Raw genomic sequence first — 25,313 nt, forward strand, 5'->3', positions numbered from 1 at the left:
TAGTCAGGGGAGAGCGGGTTTCTGAAGTTGATGGTTTTCACTGGGGATTCAAGAGGGGGTAACTCATTGGCTCTGGCACTCCTACAGCGCACCCTACTGGTCAGGTGCACAGTGAGCTCAAGCGGACACCTGCAGGGCTGTCCTTTGTCCTCCAGATCCCGGCACAGCTATAATGTAATTTACTTACCAGATTACCATTTATACGCTTTTGCCTGTTTTAGAGAAAGAAAACACAATGTAGATACCTAAGAGATACAAAACCGAAGAATAGATAGCAAATCATACATGGTAAAAAAAAAAAAAAACTTTCTGGGTGCAACTCTTACAACACAAATGTTTCCATGTTTTCATTTACCTCTCCAATGCATTAAAATAAGCTTGTACTTAACAGAATTTTTTATGATGTAAATTAATAGAACGATCCATTCTGGGCAGTGCTGCTGATAGCTTCTAACAGTCATCTGAACTCCTGCCAATGAGGGTGTAATGGTTACTGCTCCTTTAAAAGGGAGTGTCTGGACTCGCTGACTCTCCGTGTCTCTGTGTTTCCTCAGCACTGCATGGTGGAGGAGCATCAACTGGAACTGAAGCTGTCAGAGAGAGCAACCAAGTAAGTGACAGCCCACTTCCTGCTGATCAAACCGTGCCCTCTATGGCTATCTGTAGTAATGTGGCTTCCTAGTTATGGTGTTGATGCTGTATCACTGGGATCCTTTAACACCCATCTTGACAAAGTTCTGAGATCAATCAGCTACTCGGAGCCGGAAAAGCACTGATGGGTCGAATGTAGAGATGCAACAATGAATCTTATTATAATTTTTCATTTTTTGAAGTAGTGCTTTATATGTGGTAAGTTAGAAAATAAACCCTTTTATTTTTAATTGTTCATTTAAATATGGTGTTTCAGCTGTGCAGATGTTCAATATGATGTGCTTGAATAAAACTTTTGAGTTGTATCTCTTAATATTGCTGTTGTTTAAAATGTAACCGTAATGACTGCCGGCGGTGGCTTTAGGTATGAGTATAACCGCGACAGTCAAAGGGACGTCTGATGCAGACGCATGCATATTCTTTCCAGTTGTTAAACACTCAAGTCCTTTGTATTTCTTTTTTAATAAGTGTTCTAAGTTGAATGCAAGTTGTTCCTTTTTGTTTAACTATTATGCACAACAGTGTTTTTAGTTATTAGATCTTCTGTTAAACTAATGTTTGTTCTTTATTTTGAAAAATAAAATGTCAATGCATCGATTTTATCATAGATAAATGCTTATTTATTTTGAAGAAGTACATCAAAAGAACTACTTGTGTTAATTTGTATGTTTCATCACAATTGAACAAGTTATATGAGGGCTATAAGGTAGTGCCTGTTTGTCCATCTGCAATCGCACGCTTCACAATTGAATCAGAAAGACGTGCGATTAGTCGACTACCAGTTTCTGAGGTGGACTTTTCAGTGCTACCCCTGTAATATGCTAAGACTTACATTTTGGCAAAGCTGGCTACAGGGCTTCCCCTCGCCTCTCTGTCTTGCTTCCCTGTAACCCCAGTGTTTCTCTGTGTCCTCAGAGCCACAGTGACGTCGGTGCGGAAGAAGCAGCAGTCAAAGAAGCAGACGAGCTCCAAGATCCTGGTGCGCAACGTCCCCTTCCAGGCCAGCGTGAGGGAGGTGCGGGAGCTCTTCAGGTACGCACAGCTCTTCATTACACTGCTGAAAGAAGAGCAATATTATCTGTACGGTGGTGCGTTATCAACACCTCCACTTTCGTCTGCAAGGATAGTGCAACCTGCGAGAGCACTATGGCAACTCGAAGTGCATCATGGGATCTGTAGTCCCCAAACAGCACTAAAATACAGTACAGAGGGGCTAATGTGGATACAAGTTCATACATTTCCCAATATCCTTTGCACTCAGCTGTTTGCACGTTTTGTTTAATTCACATTTTTCTTCCCTTGGGGGGGCTCCAAAATAATTTGCACGAACAGGAAATTCGTGTTGAGTGAATTCATATTATAAGAAGTCATTTACAATAAACGACTGCTTAACCCTTTGCAGTCCATTTATTAACTTTTTATACGCGCTGTTTAAAAGTATTTTTTTTCACAGTCAAACGGGTTTAAATGGCCCTGCATATCAACAAAGCACTCACTAGGCATCTCCAGCCCCGCCCCACCCTTTTGTTTGCTATAGCGTTCACCTATGTAAGAAATAAATAATAATAATAATAATAATAATAATAGTCGTACATACCGATCGATCATCTCCGGATCACTCGTTTTATCACCAAACTCCTCAATAATGCGATCCAAGTCATTATTTATTACATCTGAAAAAAGCTTTTACATCTGAAAAAAGCTTTGCAAATGTCCATGATAGTCTCTGTGCGCTGACGCACTCAGCCAGCTTGTTTACTATGAACGCCCCGTTATCTGATACCTGATACCATGTATGACTATTCATGAGATACGCTTTTTTTTTTTTTTTTTTTTCCGACTTGTCTCGGCTCCTGTCGCTCCCACTCGGCAATTTAATGGTTTTCTCGGCTTTTTCCGGAGAAAAAACGACTAAACACCCGTTTATTGCGTTGCTATAATGATGTCGGACCCAGTCCGACAAAGGACCTGTGAGGAATAATTGCAATGTCGGACCCAGTCCGACAATGGACCGCAAAGGGTTAATGTTGCTGGGACCTTGTAGAAACTTGGTACTTTGAGGAAATTCGTCTAATCCGAGTTTGTTTTAACGAGAATTGACTGCACTTAGAGTTTTATTAGGTATTATCCTCTTGTTACGCATCAAGACTCTGGGTTTCCACTACACCTCTGCTACACCACCAATTCTCTGTTAAGTTCATTTTAAGCAATTAGACAATTAGCAATCCGTATAACAAATAGCTAGATGACATTAAGCATCATCCTAAAAATATGGCCATAAAACCCTTTCATCTGGGAGGAGGTATTAGTTATCAGGGATGGCAATGAGACTCCTGTTGCATAACAGTTTCACCCATTCCAGGTTTTACTGTGAGCTTGATTATTCACAGTATACAGGTAACAAGCTCAGGAGTTTCCTAAAACTCATAGTAAAAACCAGTCTTTTTATTTTTATCAAAGGTGAAGACTAATGTATTTAGTCCAGATGTTATCCAGGCAAAGAGAAGCATACGATTTTTAATATTCTAATTTTAAATTTAACTTTAAGTTATTAACACTGAAATGACTAACAAATAGTAGGCTATCCTGTTGAGGTTTGCAGTGTTTTTTTCAGTTTACATTTTTCGTTTTTTTTTTTTTTTTTTTTATTGTTATGTGGTCTAGGCATTTATTTTTCTTGTGTGGGCGATGTTAGAGATTATTGAGTGTTTTAGCCAATGCAATGTAAATTTCCAAGCAATTGCCTTGTTAAGTCTATTAACAACCAAGCAATGCTGTTGTGAGCTCTCTAAGCAAGGGTCTTGTATATTTCACCCAGTAGGTGGCACCACTGAGAAGCGATCAGATGTGCCAAATTATAGATGCATTGCTTCAGTTGTTCGGCAGATCAATAATATACCATTTTAATTCTCTTTTGAGTGTATACATTTTTACTAGAATTACTTTTCTAACAGGAGCGTGATGGTTATAAAGTCATTTTCTTTGCTGTTTTACTGTTCTCTATTGCATATATTGAAATATAAAGTGAAACAGACCTGTAAATAGTGTTACTTCATATTGTCATTACTGATCTACTGAAGGTTGGAAAATCTTAATAGTCGGCATGACTGTAATTCAATATGAAAATGTGTTTTATATTTACAAAAATAACATATGAGGCTGGATGTGTGATAAATGAAATGCTTAACCCTTCTGCATACATTGTTGTTTACTGTTTAAACCGCCACACACATTTGAAATATTTATATATAGTCATATTTTTATAGTTTTGTATTTATTTTAAAACGAGGCGTTTGGTTTCCACATTTACAATTAGTGGTTTACAGTGCTTCGAGATGCAATATAAAACTTTTATTTATTTATTTATTTTAATTGAAAATCAGTGCATAATCCTCTTAGAAGTACTTTTTCAAGTAAACGTTCAGTACAGTAACATGCAGTTTTAGGATTTTTATATTTGTTTATGGTGTGCCTTTATTATTCATCCACCTGCTACTACTAGTACTACAGCCACTGCACCTTACTGCAGATCTTCCCTTGTTTAGGTATAGTGTTGAAATGAGCAGGTACCAGGAGTTTGAACAGTCAGCCCCTTGGTAAATGTGCTGTGAACTGATCACACTCAACACAGCATGAATAATCACACCTGAGGTTCTGTAGGTTCGCTGATAGGAATTGTTCATGCAGCTATAAGGGTGGAACAGTTTATTTAATATCACTCTCCTGGCTTCTAATCACTAAATACAATTTGAAATTGAAGGTTGTGAAACTCAGCGCAGAGTGTAAGGCCAGTGTGAGTTTCAAGCCCTGTTACTAGATTGTCTTCTGCAACCATTTATTTGAAATGAATAAATACTGTTTAGGAGTGGGTCTTTATGGCACAACCTCTCCTGACTGGCAGGTGGCAGTGTGGCTCCATGCGGAGTTGCTGACCCTTTTTCACTGGGGCTGAAGAGATATTGGAGGACACAATGAAAATGCTTTGGTTCAGCAGACCGGGCGTGACTGTAATATTGCATCAGAGCAGAGCTGCTGTGCGCCCTGGCATGAAGATGGGCAGATTAAACAGCACACACACACACACCATTTACATACACACCTTATACATATACACGAGTACTGGTTGGACATTCACATAATCTGTCAACACTCCCATTTAAATATTTGAATATTATTATTTTTTTATTTTGCTGGAGAATTATATATTTCATTCAGCAGTAACTAAGTAACGTTAATGAGAAATATATACAAACGGGCATTTGTATAGAATAATACTAATTTACTGCTGTTAAGTGGAGTTCTCTTTCTTCTACTACTGGAGTGGTGTGCAGTGTTGAGTGGAGTTCTCTTACTAGACTGGTGTGCAGTGTTGAGTGGAGTTCTCTTACTAGACTGGTGTGCAGTGTTGAGTGGAGTTCTCTTACTAGACTGGTGTGCAGTGTTGAGTGGAGTTCTCTTACTAGACTGGTGTGCAGTGTTGAGTGGAGTTCTCTTACTAGACTGGTGTGCAGTGTTGAGTGGAGTTCTCTTTCCTTGAACAACCCTCTGGTGGTCAAACACTGCATCACAGAGTGTCTCCTTCCACTAACATGTTTCTTTTGCATATCATCCTCCAAATCCCAGGATGCTTTGACAATGTTTTGCAAATTATGAACCCCCTGTATATATGGAGAGATTATTTAATAGTATAATAAAAGTGTTGATGGCTACTAGTCACATAGATGCACTCAAACCGCTTCTGTTTCGGTTACAGTACTTCTGGTTTGTAAGTGTTATAGCAACATGTCATGGATATTATGTCGGTTTTCATAGCGATTTGACTTTCACAGAATCCTCAGTATGCCAACCAATTCATTCCCTTGACAAATCCACAGTTCTTAGTCAATTAATCAATTAATAAAATCAAAAGGGGGTGCCATAAAAAGTTTGTTATGGATATTAGACTGGAGGCCTTTTAAAAGAGGCATGTAGGAGCATTGCTTTGTGTTGTTTGCGGTACAGTGTTGACATCATCTCATCTCTGAAGGTGAGGCACAATTGCACCTCAGTCCTGACTTGAACACCCCCTGTCTGTAATTCTGAACATTATAGGAAATGAAAATGAAGTTTCAGCTCTAAACATGCTAGCATGGCATCAAAAGCAACATTTTAATATCTGTGGATAGATTGAGAGGCAGGTAGTCAAAAAAAGGAAAAAAAAAAAATGTATTTTTGAAGAGGCACAACTTAGTAAAACCAGACGGATAAGTCATAGGAAATGAGATGAATGCAATGCAGTGTTGCTGCTGTAGTTTGCATTTGTTTTATTAACTGTGTCTTGACAACCTCAGTCACTCTTACCGTTACATTGTTACGGGGCTGTGTGTTCCAGTGGTTAAAGAAAAGGGTTTGTAACCAGGAGGCCCCTGGTTCAAATGCCAGGTTAGCCACTGACTCACTGTGTAACCCTGAGCAAGTCACTTTACCTCCCTGTGCTCCGTCTTTCGGGTGAGACGTTGTTATAATCGACTCTGCAGCTGATGTATAGTTCACACACCCTAGTCTCTGTAAGTCACCTTGGATACAGGCATCTGCTAAATAAACAAATAATAATAATAATATTAATACTCTTTTCATATACAACGTTGCCCCTTTTTATAGATCATGCATCTTTATGAGGCCGGCCCCTGTATTGTCACTTGGCTGTTTTTGCACATGGAAAATGTTTTTGGACAGATACTCTATAACAGTATATGTATGATTTCAGAATAAGAATTGATGAATAGGCACTGTACTGAATTAATTGACAGCAACATTCTCAATTCCGTCCTCCAGTAGTTGATAATAGAGTGTCTGTTCTCCATTCAAAGAGAATTAGTGACAAATCTGTCTGTGTGACAGATGTTTATTAAATGCTTGCCAGCTAAATGTTTCAGAGAGACAGTGGGTGTTATTGATACAGTGCATCATCACACTAAGACTGTTAATAACCACTCTGCTACAGAGCTGCAGCTATTCTCCGCCCATTGTGTTTAAACTTGGTAAGGACATTCTTTACACATTTGTCTGTCAGTAGATATGTACAATGCTATACATACAGTCGATGTTGTTCTGAGTGCTCCACTTTCATGATATCGATTTAAGGCTGTCGCCACCGGCCTCGTGCCCAACCACCCGAGGCGTGATGTTATCCCAGTACAACACTCGCCCTGTCGTGCATTATTCCTTTACTGACACACATGTCTATATCTGCTGTACTATGCAGACAAAGGTAAAAAGAACCACATCTTGTTCTTTAGCTACTTAATGTGGATCATTTGGCCAGCGTACCAGTACGCAATGGTACTGTTGCAAGTGCTTGTTCTAAGATATTGGACGGTCCATATTTAGAGTGATATATTACATAATTAATAACTAGTGTGTTTTTAAGTGTTACTGTTAATTGTGTTTTTAAATGCCTGAAAATGTATTAAATAAATCAGTCACTCAATTCTCTGGTTTACTCCTTTTGGTCCATGTGTTTGATTTGAAGTTTGTCAAGCCAGTGTGCAGTGCAGAGATGACAGGGATTGAAATGTTATGTATGTACCACCTGTGCAGAAACAGGTAGAATAATGATCTTTTATTTAAGGCTGAATTTGTTTCTCGTTGGAGAAATCCTCAACCACGTTTTGTTTGTGATTAGTCCCAGTTTCCATGGGTTATGCGTTGCGCACATGATGTACATGGCACTACCGTGCTGTCTGCTCATCTTGGTCCATTTTAATTAAATAGATAATCTTACTTCATTGCAAAATTACGCAGAATCAATGCTTGAGATTCAAGAAGCCATGCTCAGACAATTGAAGTGTCTCAAAACTCAAGCTGCATGTCGGGTTAGTTTAGGGGTGTAGAAGATGCTGATGCCATAATTGGACGGCAGTAATGCCTGCTTGTTTTAAAACACCACTTTAAAAAAGGAAAGAAATGTGGACCCTTGCGCACTGACTGTGTCAGTCTGTCTGCTTGCTACACTCTACTTGGTGAACACAGTAATATGCCTTGATCTTCACCAAACTTTTATCACAGATTTTCTGGATTGTATTTGACTTTAATGTGATTAACTCTTGATTTCTATTTGTGATGCTTCTGGTACTGTGTGATTTATTACTCACTTATGATGACCCATTTCGCTGGTCTCACATACACTTCCGTTATGAATTGTTCTTCCCATAAGAACTGGAACTCCCATAAGAAACTTGTGTGGGTTGCATTCCTTTCAACGGAAAGTGCAGCGTGCAAAAGATGCTATGAAAAATACCATTAAACATCAAATGAGTATTTAACATAATGTGTGCATCTTTCAAATAGGACATGACATGACGGTAATACATATTATAACCAAACCAAGGCAGAAAGCTGCGTTTTAAATCACCAGCCAACATGACTTGCCAGTCCTTTCTACACAAAACTCCCAGGCAAAGCAAGTGGCCTGGAGAGCAGAGGACAGATGGATCTCATGTGTGAGGGAGAACTGGCCCAGGGCAGGCACACCAAACTGGGGAAGACAAACAATTAAGGAAGGGGGGGGGCTACAGTATGGACTTCCCCCAGATGGCAGTAATTCTTATCTAATATGTATTACCATCACTTTGTAGACCTCATATTTTCCTATATTAAAGATGCACAAATTATGTTAAACATGCATTTTGTTTTAAAATGGTATTTTGTTCACAGCATTTCTTAACTAAAAAATAGGTGAACGTCTTTTGCAATAGTTTCCAAGCTGCACTTCCTGTTAATGGGACACAATCGACCCACATTGGTTATCTGGAAGTTTGAGTTCTTTAGAAAAGACAAGAAGCATATAGATTTTTAAACGTATATTTCTCCAGAAAAAAAAGACTTTAAGCGTGCCATCGGCATGTATTTTTCTTTAAAAGAAAGAACTCAAGCTCCCAGAAGCTTCACGCATGGTTTACCTTTGATTGTCAATCACTTTTCCTATGCCTTGCTTTGTGTTGAAAGGCCCTTTTATACAACCCCTCGAAGCGTAGCATATCTGCAAGGAGCAGCACATTTTCTTCACCAACAGCTTTAAATACATAGTCTAATATTTGCGTTTTTCATATAGGAAATTGAGACATACAAAATGATGGCAATACATACTGGGTAAGATTTACTAGAATTATTTTGTTAGCACCTTGCACTTTAAAGAGATGATATTTTCAACAGTAAAAACTGTATTTAAACCATATTGAGGCTCTTTTATAAAGCACCTATATAGAAGGAGGCCCTGTCAGTTTGCTAAACAAAATTAACAAGTGTCTCCTTGTCCTCCTTTCCTTGGTCAATACGCCTCTCAAAGCAGATTGAGTTTATTTTTAGCATTGATTAGCAAGCCCTATAAATGTACAGGTGCTTTGCATGCAATCAGACTGGCACCCAGTCCATATTGACTGACTGACACGCATTGATATGGACACGTAGAAGAATTACCCAGAGCTAGGCAGGTTTGTGCTTTGAAGCGCATGGTAGTGATTGATTGACTTGTGATCATTCAATGTAGTGGTGTCTGAAGTGCAGAAAAGATTCCCTTCGCTGTTAGAAATATAGAGGATGTGCGCCATGGAGGGTTGCCTGGAGTGGAGGAAGACTGATGGTGACCAAATAGAAAAAAGTACAGTCATTAGAAACTTTCAGCCACTTTGCACCTGCCCCTGGGACAAGCGGTTTGAAATCCGACTCGTTCACTTCCATCAGCAGCAGCTCAAGATCAAATCCATTTCAACTGGGACTCGGTTAGGATTGTGGGCTGGTAGAACTCGGCCTCTCCACTCTGGTGGTAGAGAGTATGATGCTAAGGCAGGTTTTAAATCTCGGATTGTCAAACATGACGGCTGTGAATATATTTTACTGTCGGCGAAATACTGGAGGTTGGTGAAGAAATTAGCAGTGAAGAAAAACACGGTAAATGCTGGTGACCTTTGACTTTTGTGTAATGCCGGTTTGTAGTTTGGACTGTAGACTGCAGATGGAATCGGCTGAAGCCTCAGTTTGATATTGGAATGAGATGAGATTGAGTTGACTGGTGTCATGGGGCAGATGGGATTGTGGCATTAGTAATTCACTCCAAACAAAAAAAAAACTGTTCGAAATGTACAGTTTATCACCAAGTCTTCAGAGTAACCACTTTTCTGTTATGGTTAATATAACATTGTCTTTCCATCAGCAGTGACTGGTTAAGTTACCTTGCCTATTGCTTCTCTTTGTGTTACCGGTTCCCACTTTATCATCTTGTATGCGTCTCAGGTTTTTGAGATTCATCCTTGTAGCCCAATCTGTATCCACAATTGATCTCTTTTTGGTATTCGGGTAAATGGAAATTGGAATTTGAAGGTTTGGATGTTTTATTCATTAATGTCATGAATGTAAATGTATTTGTTTTTAAATCCAGAGTAAACATGCTTTTAGTTTTTAACCCAACTAAAAAATAAAAATAAAAATGGGAAGCACTGTTGCCAGCTATGAATAGACACATTATGGAGGTTGTGCACATCTACTTTAATGTAGATATAGAAGATTCTGTATAAAATATTCTACTGTAGACATCATTATTAAAAAAAAAAAAAAAAAAAGTTAACGTTGTACATGATATTTCACACATGCTGTGCAATTAATAGCACCATAACATGACTGTACGATTCATAATGTCTTGCCATTTTATTAAGAAATTCTAGCTCCTGGAATTTGAATTAGTGATGCTTTCCATTCTCAATGTCCGTGATTCTCCACTCCATATGTACGTTTCCCTCGCATGCTCTGCACAGTCACCCTTTCTTTATATCTGTAGAAAGCACAGGCTGGGGACTAAGACATGGTGGAGAGAATGAAACAGTAAGGAAGAGGGGGTGCAGATACCCGTATTCAGAGGTTGTTAGGTATAAATTAAATGGATTAAAACATGTTAATTACACAAAACAAAGCCCTCCCTCAGTTCCCCTTGTCTAAACAATTATTGACTTCCAATCAATACCAATCTGACATTCTAATGTAGAACCTGTCGTGATCAAACCAACTCGAATGTGATGATCTGTCTGACCTTTCTTTTATGCTTTTGATGTAACAGCACTTCAATTTCACTTTGCCTGTTCTGCAGTGAATTGTGTGTCTGGGTGAGGTATAACCTCATTGAAGAAATGCATCTCCCAGTATACACAGTGATTTATTTGTGTGATTAATAATAATAATAATAATAATAATAATAATAATAATAATGGTAATAATAATAATAGTAATAATAATAATAAATAATAATAATAATAGTAATAATAGTAATAAAAATAATAATAAGTCATTTAACAGACACTTTTATCCAAAGCGACTTAGAGACTAGGGGCGAACTATACATCACAACTGCTGCTGCAGAGTCACTTCCAATAGGACCTTGGTTTTACATCTCATTATTAATTCAGCATATATTCTTGTGGCTGCAGCTAATAAACAGTGGCATCAAAGATCATGCATATGCCATTTTGAAAGGCACACATTCAGCAAACATGTTGTCTGGACTCTGCCTCAGACTGATAAAGTGTGTGCTGATTTTGCATGCACAGTCCTCTGATAATGACATTATTGGCTGCAACCGCTTTAATAGAGCATTGCAGTTTAGCCCCCGATTTGATTTTTTAACCATCATGCATATCTCTATTTACTGTGTACACAGTATGCCCAGCACGCCTCTTTAAGGCCCCAGCAGGGTATGATGAGCTGTCGCCTGTACGAGGTCACATAGCGAAAGTGACTGCTATAATCAGAGCGAGTGTGTCGCAGAGTGGTGATTGAGATTGTTTCACATTCACCAGGCTGTGATTTGCTTTGCCTCCTCACCGTTACTGACACAGAGTGCTGCTGTCACTCACCCTGAGTGATGGCTCTCAGATTTGCTGTTAAAGGGCTAATTTCTGCTTCGAGTGACGCTCTGGCCTTATCAGCAGCCCTGCTGTAATGCTTCTCGAATGGCAGATGAGGCTTCTCTTACAGGCTGGTCCCTTATTAAATCTGTGAGGCTAACTGAGCCAGGCTGGTAAGATGGAGAATGAAGAACAGCTCTGATAGAAGTGGGTCTTGTGGCATTAGCTGTACTCTAGTGGCGGCTACCTGACAATGCAATCAGAATTGTGTAAATATTTTAATAAAACCTGGATGGCTGTACCGCTGTTTCGACTGCTACCCCTCTTCCCTCTGTCTTTCACAGCAGATTCCCACACCCCTAATACAGTGACATCTTAAATTAGAAGTGTTTTCTCATCAGAAAATGCTGCCACACATCTCGGTCACTTTGAAGCCAGCATATTGGTTACATTTCAAAAAAGATGAGCTGCAGTTCTACTCGGATATGATTTGCACGAGATTTGTCTCTTATACCTGACCATGGCGACCATGAGGGCACCAGGAAAATAAAAAAAAAAGTGTAATGTCTCATTACAGTATTTAATTCTTTCTACATTGCCTAATTCTATAATACACTGTTGTGAGCTTATATTATCACAGTTAAAAATAAAACTGTGTGTAATAATGGTATGTCCCGTTCCCTTAGCATCACAAAACAGTTTGGTTTTAAGCTTTCATTTCGGTTTCATTGAAACCGATTGAATGTCAAAAACAGCTGGACGAGTTGATTAAAAAGCAAACCAATCATAACCGACTTGCATAAAATAAATGCGTTGTACAAAGAAAAAAACTCACTTTTGGAAAGGGTGCATCATTTTGGAGTGACATAACATGTAATATATGTATGCAATAAGGCCCCGAGAAGTCTGTATATTCAACGTATACGGACACCCTGAAGGGCCTTACTGCATTTATAATCCAGGTAAAATAGTGGATTTGAAGAAAAAAAAATGTTTAGGGCAAAAAATGAGTCTTTTTTTTTTATTATTAAATGTCCTTACACCAATAAAGTAGTCCCATTTATAACTTTGAACTACACACTAAGTTAAGATGAGTACATACATTTTATTGGAACATGCAAAAGAAAGTATATTTGTATTTTTGATATTGTGGACATTGCCATTGAAATGATACTCCAGGGGGCGGAGTTGAGACGGCACAGAGTTATTATTTTCCCTGTCACTAACAGTGCAGACACACTGTTTGAGCAGAACAGATGGGAGGAATGAAAATAAATACAATGACGCCTCAGATTTCAGTAGTTTTTCAAGGTATGTGTCAGAGGGGTGCATAAGTGTTTTTTTGTGTTTTTCAGTAGCGTTTACAAACTGCTAAAAATACATTATTTGAATTGACAAAGTCAAGGTGACTGAGTATAAAGACAGCATTTTTTTTTTCTATCTATCTTCCAGTTCATTTCATTGTTCTTCATCCAAATCGGCATGTCTACTTACTACTTTGGGATTTTTTTGCAGGTGATTGGTCACTCAGTTTCATACTTAAAGCTGTACATCTGTAACTGTAAGCAAGATGGCTACCGATACTTTAAATACTGTGTGGCAGCGCAGTGATTTAGAAAATGTGACAAGGCTCCAGCTGTCCGTATCCATCCAATATACATTATATTATATATCCATCCCACACATCAGACAGAGCTGTTTTTTCACTTGTCATTTTAAAAACAAATTGTGGCGAGGTGGTAAATAGGGTGCAAGGCAGAACGTACGTCTTTCTCAGTTCTGTTAATGATGTAATGTCTGATGGACGCCAACATGGAGTTCTGCCTTCAGACACACGTGGATCAATGTTCGTTTGAATGTTGTGATATTTGTCCCAGCAGTAGTTGTAACCCTCAATAACAAACCCCTCGCTTCCCTTTGTCCGTGCTAGTCTAGTCTTTATCTTTCCCTGGCTGTTGGCGCAGGGCTGAACTGTCTGTCACACTGACTGGCTGCTCTCTAGCTTGTCTGTGAAATGGCTGATGTTGTCAGTGTTTACCTGGCTGGATGACCAGTCTTATCTCCAAACCCTGGATCAATTGGGATGTCACTATAAACAGCCTATCTCCCAGTCCTAAATGCAGAATGTGAGTGTGCTGATCCTGGTGTCTGCTGAGGAACGGGATGCTGTGAAATAAGACTGTGTTTTAATTGTCTAAACTGTACTTGATCCAAATACAGACCATTTACTGGATAAAACATGGACTTTGGGCATCAACATCTTATTATTATTATTATTATTATGATGATGATGATGATGATGATGATGATGATGATGATGATGATGATTATTATGATTTGTTTATTTAGCAGACGCCTTTATCCAAGGCGACTTACAGAGACTAGGGTGTGTGAACTATGCATCAGCTGCAGAGTCACTTACAATTACGTCTCACCCGAAAGACGGAGCACAAGGAGGTTAAGTAACTTGCTCAGGGTCACACAGAGTCAGTGGCTGAGGTGGGATTTGAACCAGGGACCTTCTGGTTACAAGCCCTTTTCTTTAACCACTGTACCACACAGCCTCCCTTGAAGTACTTGTATCTAACTACATAATTCCAGTAAATCTCGCCTAATATGTGTTGCCATTTCTTGCACCTCACATTTTCCCACATGAAAGATGCATACATTATGATAGTTGAATTTTTTTTTTTTTTATTGTAAATTTGGAAGCAATGTAGATACTTTAGTGCTGCACTTCCCTACCCGTATTCTGCTTTAAGAGGTCACAGGGAATGCAGTCAACTAAAAACAGGAAGGTGAACCATTGCCAGGAGCTTCAGGAAGTTTACATTTTTGTAAAGGAAATACATTTCAGCCATACCTTTAATTTTTTGATTATTCTTGAGAAATGTATGTTTAAAAAAAAAACAATATTAAACACTATGCGCTGTTTTAGAGTTATAAGAACTCAAGTTCCCAAAATAAATTTGTGTAAAAGCACGGTGGTGTGCAGGGTGAGTTGTACAGTCAGGGAGTGTGCAGGTTCACGTCCTGGCTGTGTGCAATCCCCTGTCTTCACTGGGGATTGCAAAGGGGGCATTGCATTGGCTCTGGCACTCCCAAGGGTTAAAGAGGCTGAACCGGCAGGGACTGTTTATCCTCATCGTCGTGCTATAGCAGACCCGACTGGCCAGCAGCCTGGTGAGCTCCAGCGGAGATCTGGTGGGCTGGCTCTAGTCCTCCAGGGGAAGCTTGCCGACATCCGCTGCCACGTTCCTGGGTGCAAGAGGCAATGGGCTTGGTTGTTGGATCAGAGGATGCCCACTGACCTTCAGTTCTCTTGTGCTGTTCTTGGGAATTGGGGAGAAAATATAAGGTAAAGTAAAAAAATAATAATTAGAATATCTAGAACATGTTTCTTGTTTCTGTAATCCCTCATTTTAATATGCAAACAGGTGCATTATGACTGTATTTGTTTTTTAAGCTTCAACATGTAAATGATTGTGATTTAATAATATAATATATCCCCATGTCTATTTATAAATCTCTGCGGTTTAACAGGGCTTGTTAATCCATCCTGAGATTTCAAAAAGAATTAACAGCTTTGATTTTTTTTTTTTTTTTTTTTTTTTTTTTACTTTTAAAGGAAACTCTGATTCCTCACGTATCATTTTTAAACAATTAGCTTTAATTAAAAAGAATCCTCCTTTTTTAATTAATCAAAGGTAAAATGCAAATTGAAATGGTAAATGTCTCATTTAATAAAATGAAAGCTATATCCAATCTAATTAGCATTCCTGTGAACGGATATTGGTGCGTGGGGGTGAAAGATGGGGGTGTCTGAGAATGTGGGTCTAAACGACACACATGTGTATGAAGGGCCATTGCTTTTTACAATTTGACAGGAATTCATTCAGCCGTATTGGAGCAATCCTGGTATCGAGAAAAACCTTTTTGAATAGTGGCTTAAAGTAAGGGTTCCATCCAATTCCCCATTCGTCCGTTCCCCATAAGCCAATACAATAAATAGTCCTGGAGATACAGTGACAGCTAATACATTGGACACCCATTATATAGCCTGCTTGTTTCCCCTGAAACCTTTCATGAATTGAGCATCAGAAAATGTACTTCAAGTTAATAATTGCTCCTCCAGTTCCTAGTAGTCTGGTCCGCTTCAAAAGCTTTTAAAGACCTATTTAAACTTGCAAACGCAAATAAAATGTCTCAAGTGCATTTACTTGTCATAGCTGTCCACATGCTGTGACTGCTGCAGGTACCCACCATGCTGCGTCATTGGGCTCTTGCATTGCAGAATGACCTTGCAATGTGATTGAAACCTAAAAGGCTCAATTGAAAATTCAGTGGTGAGATTTTTCTTTCCTTTCTAAAACCTGTGTGGACACTTGGTGTGACTAAACCAACTTGTTTCATTTCATTTAGTTGCATGAATTTAACTGGTGTCAAGTCCCAAATCACATTGTTTTAATGAACCATTATACCTTGTGGGATGTGACGCTATTTTCACATCTCACAAATACATTATTTTAATCTCCTTCTTGAATTTGGCCAGTGGTCGGTCCCAGATACAGGTTGTATTATACACATATTAGAAGTAAACTCTGGACACAAAATGAGAGGGGCTTAAAAAAAAATACAATCTACAAAAGACTTCCCCTTTGAAGGATCTCAACTAGGGGGGAGGGGGTAAGAGAACCTGAACAAAAGGTACCCTAGTTTTAATAATATCAGTATTGTTAAACTTGCATATGAAAAGATTTTAGCAGTACCCTTATTTAACACTATTCTTGGACACCTGAGCTTTCAGCCTGCTGTCTTATGGGGTGGTGGGGGGGGGGGGGGGGGGGAGGGGGGTGTTCGGTCAACACTGAGGTGTGCTTGGTTGCTTGCAGAGCTGTGAGAGCAAGCTCTCATTGTGTCTCCCTGCCTGACCACACTGTACACTGTGGGTCATTGTGCCTCACCTTCAGTTTCTTTTGTGCAAGCTTCATGATTCCTCATAAAATTAGCAGCCCAATTCTGCAATTAATGAAAGGATAAATACTTGAATTCATTTAAAATAGTAAACGGTAAACTCGATTTCACATTGTAACATGAATGTGTATTGCTTGTTAATCTCGTGTAGTATATGGCTTGTGTGGAATTTTCCAAGTGAAAGAACAAGGCACTGTGACGATGACACCCCCTGGTTATGACACTCACTTGAGCAGAAGTGAAAAGGAGCTGCTTCTTTTTTGTGGTGTTTTTTTTGTCCCTGCTTTAATTTTGCACGGCATTGAAAAGCAGGGTTTGGATTTCAAAGTCAGGCTGGAGTATGAGTCTTTATGAAAGAAAGATGAAGGAGCCAGCTGTTTTGTGCAGCCCAACGCTAATTGGCTTTTCCTGGCTGCAAGCACCACGTCTCCTGATCCACCAGGCTGCAAGCACCACGCCGCCGGATCCACCAGGCTGCAAGCACCACGCCGCCGGATCCACCTGGCTGCAAGCACCACGCCGCCAGATCCACCTGGCTGCAAGCACCACGCCGCCGGATCCTCCTGGCTGCAAGCATCATGCCGCCGGATCTCAAGCACCACGCCGCCGGATCCTCCTGGCTGCAAGCACCACACCGCCAGATCCACCTGGCTGCAAGCACCACGCCGCCGGATCCTCCTAGCTGCAAGCACCACGCCGCCGGATCTCAAGCACCACGCCGCCGGATCCACCTGGCTGCAAGCACCACGCCGCCGGATCCACCTGGCTGCAAGCACCACGCCGCCAAATCCACCTGGCTGCAAGCACCACGCCGCCGGATCCACCTGGCTGCAAGCACCACACCGCCGGATCCTCCTGGCTGCAAGCACCACGCCGCCGGATCTCAAGCACCACGCCGCCGGATCCACCTGGCTGCAAGCACCACGCCGCCGGATCCACCTGGCTGCAAGCACCACGCCGCCGGATCCACCTGGCTGCAAGCACCACGCCGCCGGATCCTCCTCGCTGCAAGCACCACGCCTCTGGATCCTCCTGGCTGCAAGCACCACGCCGCCGGATCTCAAGCACCACGCCGCCGGATCCACCTGGCTGCAAGCACCACGCCGCCGGATCCACCTGGCTGCAAGCACCACGCCGCCGGATCCACCTGGCTGCAAGCACCACGCCGCCGGATCCACCTGGCTGCAAGCACCACGCCACCGGATCCACCTGGCTGCAAACACCACGCCGCCGGATCCACCTGGCTGCAAGCACCACGCCGCCGGATCCTCCTGGCTGCAAGCATCATGCCGCCGGATCTCAAGCACCACGCCGCCGTATCCTCCTGGCTGCAAGCACCACACCGCCAGATCCACCTGGCTGCAAGCACCACGCCGCCGGATCCTCCTAGCTACAAGCACCACGCCGCCGGATCCTCCTGACTGCAAGCACATCTGTAGAACTGCTTATTTAAGTGTCATGAAAACTTGATTTTTTTGCATTTAATATTTTGTTACAACACCTAGTAATCTGCATTGCGCTATAGCCATTACATACAGTGCCTTGCGAAAGTATTCGGCCCCCTTGAACTTTGCGACCTTTTGCCACATTTCAGGCTTCAAACATAAAGATATGAAACTGTAATTTTTTGTGAAGAATCAACAACAAGTGGGACACAATCATGAAGTGGAACGAAATTTATTGGATATTTCAAACTTTTTTAACAAATAAAAAACTGAAAAATTGGGCGTGCAAAATTATTCAGCCCCCTTAAGTTAATACTTTGTAGCGCCACCTTTTGCTGCGATTATAGCTGTAAGTCGCTTGGGGTATGTCTCTATCAGTTTTGCACATCGAGAGACTGAAATTTTTGCCCATTCCTCCTTGCAAAACAGCTTGAGCTCAGTGAGGTTGGATGGAGAGCATTTGTGAACAGCAGTTTTCAGTTCTTTCCACAGATTCTCGATTGGATTCAGGTCTGGACTTTGACTTGGCCATTCTAACACCTGGATATGTTTATTTGTGAACCATTCCATTGTAGATTTTGCTTTATGTTTTGGATCATTGTCTTGTTGGAAGACAAATCTCCGTCCCAGTCTCAGGTCTTTTGCAGACTCCATCAGGTTTTCTTCCAGAATGGTCCTGTATTTGGCTCCATCCATCTTCCCATCAATTTTAACCATCTTCCCTGTCCCTGCTGAAGGAAAGCAGGCCCAAACCATGATGCTGCCACCACCATGTTTGACAGTGGGGATGGTGTGTTCAGGGTGATGAGCTGTGTTGCTTTTACGCCAAACATAACGTTTTGCATTGTTGCCAAAAAGTTCGATTTTGGTTTCATCTGACCAGAGCACCTTCTTCCACATGTTTGGTGTGTCTCCCAGGTGGCTTGTGGCAAACTGTAAACGACACTTGTTATGGATATCTTTAAGAAATGGCTTTCTTCTTGCCACTCTTCCATAAAGGCCAGATTTGTGCAGTATACGACTGATTGTTGTCCTATGGACAGAGTCTCCCACCTCAGCTGTAGATCTCTGCAGTTCATCCAGAGTGATCATGGGCCTCTTGGCTGCATCTCTGATCAGTCTTCTCCTTGTATGAGCTGAAAGTTTAGAGGGACGGCCAGGTCTTGGTAGATTTGCAGTGGTCTGATACTCCTTCCATTTCAATATTATCGCTTGCACAGTGCTCCTTGGGATGTTTAAAGCTTGGGAAATCTTTTTGTATCCAAATCCGGCTTTAAACTTCTCCACAACAGTATCTCGGACCTGCCTGGTGTGTTCCTTGTTCTTCATGATGCTCTCTGCGCTTTAAACGGACCTCTGAGACTAACACAGTGCAGGTGCATTTATACGGAGACTTGATTACACACAGGTGGATTCTATTTATCATCATTAGTCATTTAGGTCAACATTGGATCATTCAGAGATCCTCACTGAACTTCTGGAGAGAGTTTGCTGCACTGAAAGTAAAGGGGCTGAATAATTTTGCACGCCCAATTTTTCAGTTTTTTATTTGTTAAAAAAGTTTGAAATATCCAATAAATTTCGTTCCACTTCATGATTGTGTCCCACTTGTTGTTGATTCTTCACAAAAAATTACAGTTTCATATCTTTATGTTTGAAGCCTGAAATGTGGCAAAAGGTCGCAAAGTTCAAGGGGGCCGAATACTTTCGCAAGGCACTGTACTGATGTCAACTTTTTACAAATGTGATTGGGCAATTTGATTGAACAGGCATGCTTAAAATACAGGTCATGTGCTTGTTTTGAACCTTTGTGCAACCCCATTTTTGAGAACCCCATTTCAGTAAAGGAAAGCTCAGGAATTTCCAGCATTGCTCAAACTTCTGTTTTGTAGGTATCGGCATCCAATCAAGGCCTGTGTAATACCCAGTCTCCCCCACCTTGTGCCCTTTGTGCTGTGCAGAGAGCTTCTATGAAGTTTCTGCCAGGTTGCCACTGAAAGGAATTCTTTACGCTGCTAAAGCCTGCTAACAGGATTGGCAACAGAGGAAGAAAAAAGGGCGGGGGGGGGGGGGGGGGGTTGGCACTTTTTTCCATTTGCTTTTTGCTTTTTTCTCTCCTTTTTATTATGTTTTTTTTTCTGTAACCAAATCCCTGGCTTTGGATAACACCATGGTAATACTCTCAATTAGTTCTTGTAAGGTGACATTTGGACCTGCTGCATTCTTCACGTGATTACATCAGGGGGCTGTTTGTCGTGTTCTAGAGGTAATAGGATTAAGCTTTCCTCAGCTTTGCCAGGCCTGATCAGCGCTCTGTCTGCTTCCTAGAGCTACAGTGGCGGCTGGAAGCTTCGTTTTATTTAAATGGCTTTATTAAGAAAAGCACTACGATAATAGCCCTCAGTTTGGCAGTCAATAGTAGCTCTAATTAGACTGAAAATATGTGCTATATAGAGAGCTTGTGGACGTTTAAAACTTTTTTTTTAATCTTTCCTACCCCCTCAACCCTTGACACCTGATCTTGTCAACTCTCATAAGCACGGTTAAGTCAGGTTAGTAGCTCAGTTGGTGCCTGAGCATGGTTTTATTTAAAGCAGGGGTTCACAAAATACCATTTTCAATGAGACTTGTGGTGTCCTGATTGTGGGCAAAACCTTCATTTAAACTAAAACTACTGTTTTTCGGAGTTGTAGCATTTTTCTTGTCCAGTAGCAGCATTGAATCTCCTGTTTTTAAATTCCCCACATACGTCACTTCTCGTGCATGAGGGTTCGAAGGTGCACTGTGAGAGGGAACTGAACTATATGTGTTCGAGTAATTCAGAGCAGAGTTTCAATGATTGTGGGTTTCCTCTTTGAAAAGCACAAAGAGCAGAGGGAAGGTGAAGAATGAACTGGCTGGGAATACAATCCAAGACAGTGGTACCCAACATGACCCTGTGTGCTTGAAGTGCAGCTTCACCTTTACCAGCTCGAGCGAGATCTCACCGCCTCAGTGTGTTGTGTGTTGTGTGTTTAAAACCTTCCAAACTTGATTGAAATCTCAAATGGAGACATTGAATTGCAAAATAAACCAGTGGAGTTTTTTCAAAAGTGAGCAAGAAATTTTTAGTAGGGGGGGAAAAAAGCTGCAACACCAACAGAACAATGTTTAAAAGCATCTTCGTTCCTGTAGATGCAAAGAGAAGGAAAACTAATAGACCTGGATCCGACCCGAGCCCAAAGAATATTTAATGTGTTTTACAGACTTTCCCCATAATAGGTGCAGTCCTAAAAATGGAAACTGTACATGGACATTTAAAACACTACCTAGGGGACATAGACAGTGACACACAAACTACTGGGAGAAGTTACATATATATATATCCCCTTTCTTTAACAGTAATGCATAGATTTTTTGCATTATGGGGATGGGATACACTAAGATGTTAACATTGATTGAATTGACCTGATCAGAGTGTTGCATAACAGATTTTCTTATGTGAAAAACATACGTTATGGTAAAGGTGAATTTGTTTTTGTAATTTATTCAAAGCTGTTGAATATTTATTGTATGCCCCTTGCAGGGCAGTGGCACTTAATGGGTTAAGTCTCAGCCGTGCTTTATTTGGCATTCCATTATTGAGTAATAACAGAATGGCTGACCTCCATAGAAAACAATGGGAGAGCAAAGTCTGGTTGTTTTCTAATATGGTTTAGGTCAGTATTGTTTAACTGAAGGCTCTTGAGCTATACACATGAGTCATTAAGCTCCAGGCTGTTGATATAGCAAAGGTGAAGGTTGGACAATTAGTAGTGTTTGGTAGAAGCAAGAGTTGTTTTTGATGGCTCTTTAAGAACTCATAGGTCAGATTTAATGGCTATTTTAGGCAATGAATTATCTCATTATAAATTACAAAAATAAAGATATTACTCCTGAAGTACTATTAAACATCAAAAGCTGTAGAAATATGCTGAATGTTCAGTGCTCAAGGTGAACTCTTTACACCAGATAAGATGGACTGGAATTTTTACAGAATCATTGTTGCTTTCTCAGAAGCGATTTCCAGTCATTTGTTTGGTTGCAATTCTTTACCTGGCGAGGTTAAATGTAGCATTGAGCATCACGCTGTCAGCTGCCTGTCAAGGCTGAAGACAAATGCTGTGCTTTCTGAAGATAAATGCTGTGCTTTCTGAAGATCATCTGCTAGTTGCCGCAGTTATTGATTATTCCTGTCGTTAACATTCTGTAATGTGTTCTCCCTGTTCTGAGCCAGTTCCCAGTACACACGGAGTGGCAGAAGGGTTCGTTTATTTTATTTTATTTTATTTTATTTTATTTATTTTCTAGCGCAGTCTACAAAAGTTCAATGCATATTGAACTTTATTTTAATCATTAAAAATGTTTTCCCTCACAATAATGTTCACTAGTCTAAGCACTCCATTCTCAGCTCTCCAACACTGTAATTAACTTTATCACTAATTCTTGGCAGTTGATACAGAGCCTGACATTTTAAAGAAAACAGAGTCTGGAAGGTTATTAAATCTCTGTCCCCATTATTGTTCCTCTGCTAAATCCCTGGAAGATTTCCTGTTCTATTTCCTATTAGCTACATGACTAATGTAGTGGAGCTGCAGACAGACCTACCAATCTAATTCCAGCATGGCACTCCACAAGCACTAACTCTCCCCATAGACAGTCAGGAGTCCACAGCTGTACACAGAGATAGATCCATGCAGATAAACACACCAGCACACCATTCCCCATTTACAAATCCTCCCTACATTGATGCACAGTGGGATAAGCATATCTCCTGTGTAGAAATGCATCTCCAAATACATAATGCAGGTGCTTGCTCTGCTTGTATTGATTCAAATGGGCTTCTGTGAAGCTGAGAGGTGCAGCGAAATTATCTTTATATTTATCCCTTTTCTTCAGCAAGCATGCTGGTTCACAGCCCTGTATAAAAATAGGAACATTCCCACTAAAGTCTTAACTTTAAAATAAACTATAAAGCCTTAAATGATTTATTTGTGCTTATGATGAATTTGTAAAGTAGATTAACGTCAGCATTCAGTTTTATTAATGTATTTTTATATTTAATGTACCTACCCTATTCCTTCAAATTTAAGATGCCATTTTTCGTCTCAAATGTCCAGCATCTTAAATTCTAGTATAGTGATGTGTTTATTAAAATCGCCAACAAGATCGGAAATGCTCATCAAACTCCTGTATTTTTCGACATGCCAAGCAATACCACAGTTCACAAAAAGGGAGAAAAACAGGTGCGAGTAATCGCTACTGGAAATGAGAAGCAGCACATAACTGTAATGCTCTGTGTGATAGCAGACGGCTGCAAACTGCCTCAATACATCATTTTTGTATACATGTGTAATTTAGGTTGTAACTTTTGTAAATGCATGTTTTTTAATGTTTTATTTTTTCCTTAAATTGAGGGTGGGAAATTTAGGTTGTGTCTTCAATTCTTGGGCGTCTCAATTCAAAGGATTACAGGATTTCTTGAGATCCCTGCAAGTATTTTGTAGTAAAGTCAAGAAGACAAAAGCTTACTAAACTAATATCTAAGCACAATATCAGTGCCTTATTATGAAAAAGCAATATACAGTGTTAGAACTGTATTTAATTCTTTGTACCTTATCATACCTGTGCTGTGGGAGAATCCTATCCAGCCATTTGACCTACTGTAGAACACAGGAAGTGATGAGGAAGCAGGAAATGAACCATTTTAACTGTACAGTCGTATTGAAGCCTGTGTGATGGGTTTCATAGAGCCTGATTTAATAGATGTTCTCCTGAACTACCTAATATTACCTTGGGTGAGATAGTCCAAGACTAGTGCGAATTCGAGGTCTGTGTAGCTTTTAACAAAAAATACCAGGAAGCAGTCATTTAAACTTTCAAAATCTATAGAGCTTTTCTTAAAAACTGAGGCATAGCACTAATAATGGCAACTAATGATAATAATATTATTATTATTTATTTCTTAGCAGACGCCCTTATCCAGGGCGACTTACAATTGTTACAAGATATCACATTATACATTATTTCACATTATACAGATATCACATTATTTTTACATACAATTACCCATTTATACAGTTGGGTTTTTACTGGAGCAATCTAGGTAAAGTACCTTGCTCAAGGGTACAACAGCAGTGTCCCCCAGTGGGGATTGAACCCACAACCCTCCGGTCAAGAGTCCAGAGCCCTAACCACTACTCCACACTACTGCTGATACCAATGATACTATTACTGCTGGGATTACGACTACATCGTCATCATCATCATCATCATCATAATAATAATAATAATAATAATAATAATGATAATAATAATAATAATAATAATAATAATAAGCAGGACCCAAAGCTCTTCAACACAACAAAGCAAGACCTGAAATGGCTGACACATTGTGGTCACATGACTTCTAGACTAGGCATGTTACAATACTGCCTTCATTTTTGTTAAACAGGTGTTTTCTATGATTCTCCCAGTCATAATAAATGGCATAATAAATATGAACTGTTTGCTGGCAGACGAGCATGCTGTAACACAAACCTCACTATCTACAGGCAGTATAACAGCACTGTGGTTTGCAGAGAGTGGGGAGGCAGGCAGGCAGGCAGGCAGGGTAGCTGTGTCAGTGTGAGTCCTGTGGTTTCTCTGTGTCTCTGATTTAAATCCTAATAAGCAGTGTGTGTCTCAGAACAGGCATCGCACAGGGAGGTCTGCCAAGCACACTCCACAGGAGACACTGTCTCTTTTTAACCCTTCTGATACCAGGGTAGAGTACCGAGAGCTCCACTCAATAGCCAGCATTGTGTAGCAGGCATGGGAAGATGAAGGAGAGAGGAGCCAGCAATGAGGAAACTGAAAACCCTAAATAACTGCCTCTGGCAATTGCTTGGAGACCATGTCACCACCAAATAATAAAAATACTGTTCCCGGTGTGCTTAGTAATATTATGCTTGCAGAGGCAAAATAATATATAATTCCTCCAGAGGAAAATATACTTTGAACTTTGACCCATTCGACACCTCGAGACCATCACTTTCAATTGAAACACAAAATGTCTCGTTTTCAATCACTCGACAACACCCACAGTACAGAAATGGTCATTAATGATCAACAAAATGAGAATGTTTAAAAAAAAAAAAAAAAAATGATGTATAGCTGGTACATTTGTATCTCAGAAACTGCAGAGGAACGGGAAATTAAAACAAGGTAAAGGCAATCATCCAAATAAAGCTGAAGCAATAACGGAGAACGACAAAACGTCTGTACAGCACTGAAACACTACATTTAAAAAAAAAAAAAAACTGTGCTGCTGAACCTCGTCTTCTTTAATATTAGCGTCTCAAGGGTATCCATG

General features: G+C 40.3%; 1 protein-coding gene across 2 annotated transcripts in view; it reads left to right on the forward strand.

The window, feature by feature from the left end:
- The window catches only part of LOC117963108 (probable RNA-binding protein 19), a 75,143-nt gene that overhangs the window by 23,953 nt on the left and 25,877 nt on the right, over positions 1–25,313 (forward strand). For both annotated transcript variants that reach the window (XM_058994822.1, XM_058994821.1), the window contains exons 19-20: positions 555–610; positions 1,567–1,683. In XM_058994822.1, the coding sequence (XP_058850805.1) occupies positions 555–610; positions 1,567–1,683 (173 nt within the window). The remainder of the gene's footprint in view (positions 1–554; positions 611–1,566; positions 1,684–25,313) is intronic.

The sequence above is a fragment of the Acipenser ruthenus genome, chromosome 21, assembly GCF_902713425.1.
Source record: "Acipenser ruthenus chromosome 21, fAciRut3.2 maternal haplotype, whole genome shotgun sequence".
Taxonomy (NCBI): domain Eukaryota; kingdom Metazoa; phylum Chordata; class Actinopteri; order Acipenseriformes; family Acipenseridae; genus Acipenser; species Acipenser ruthenus.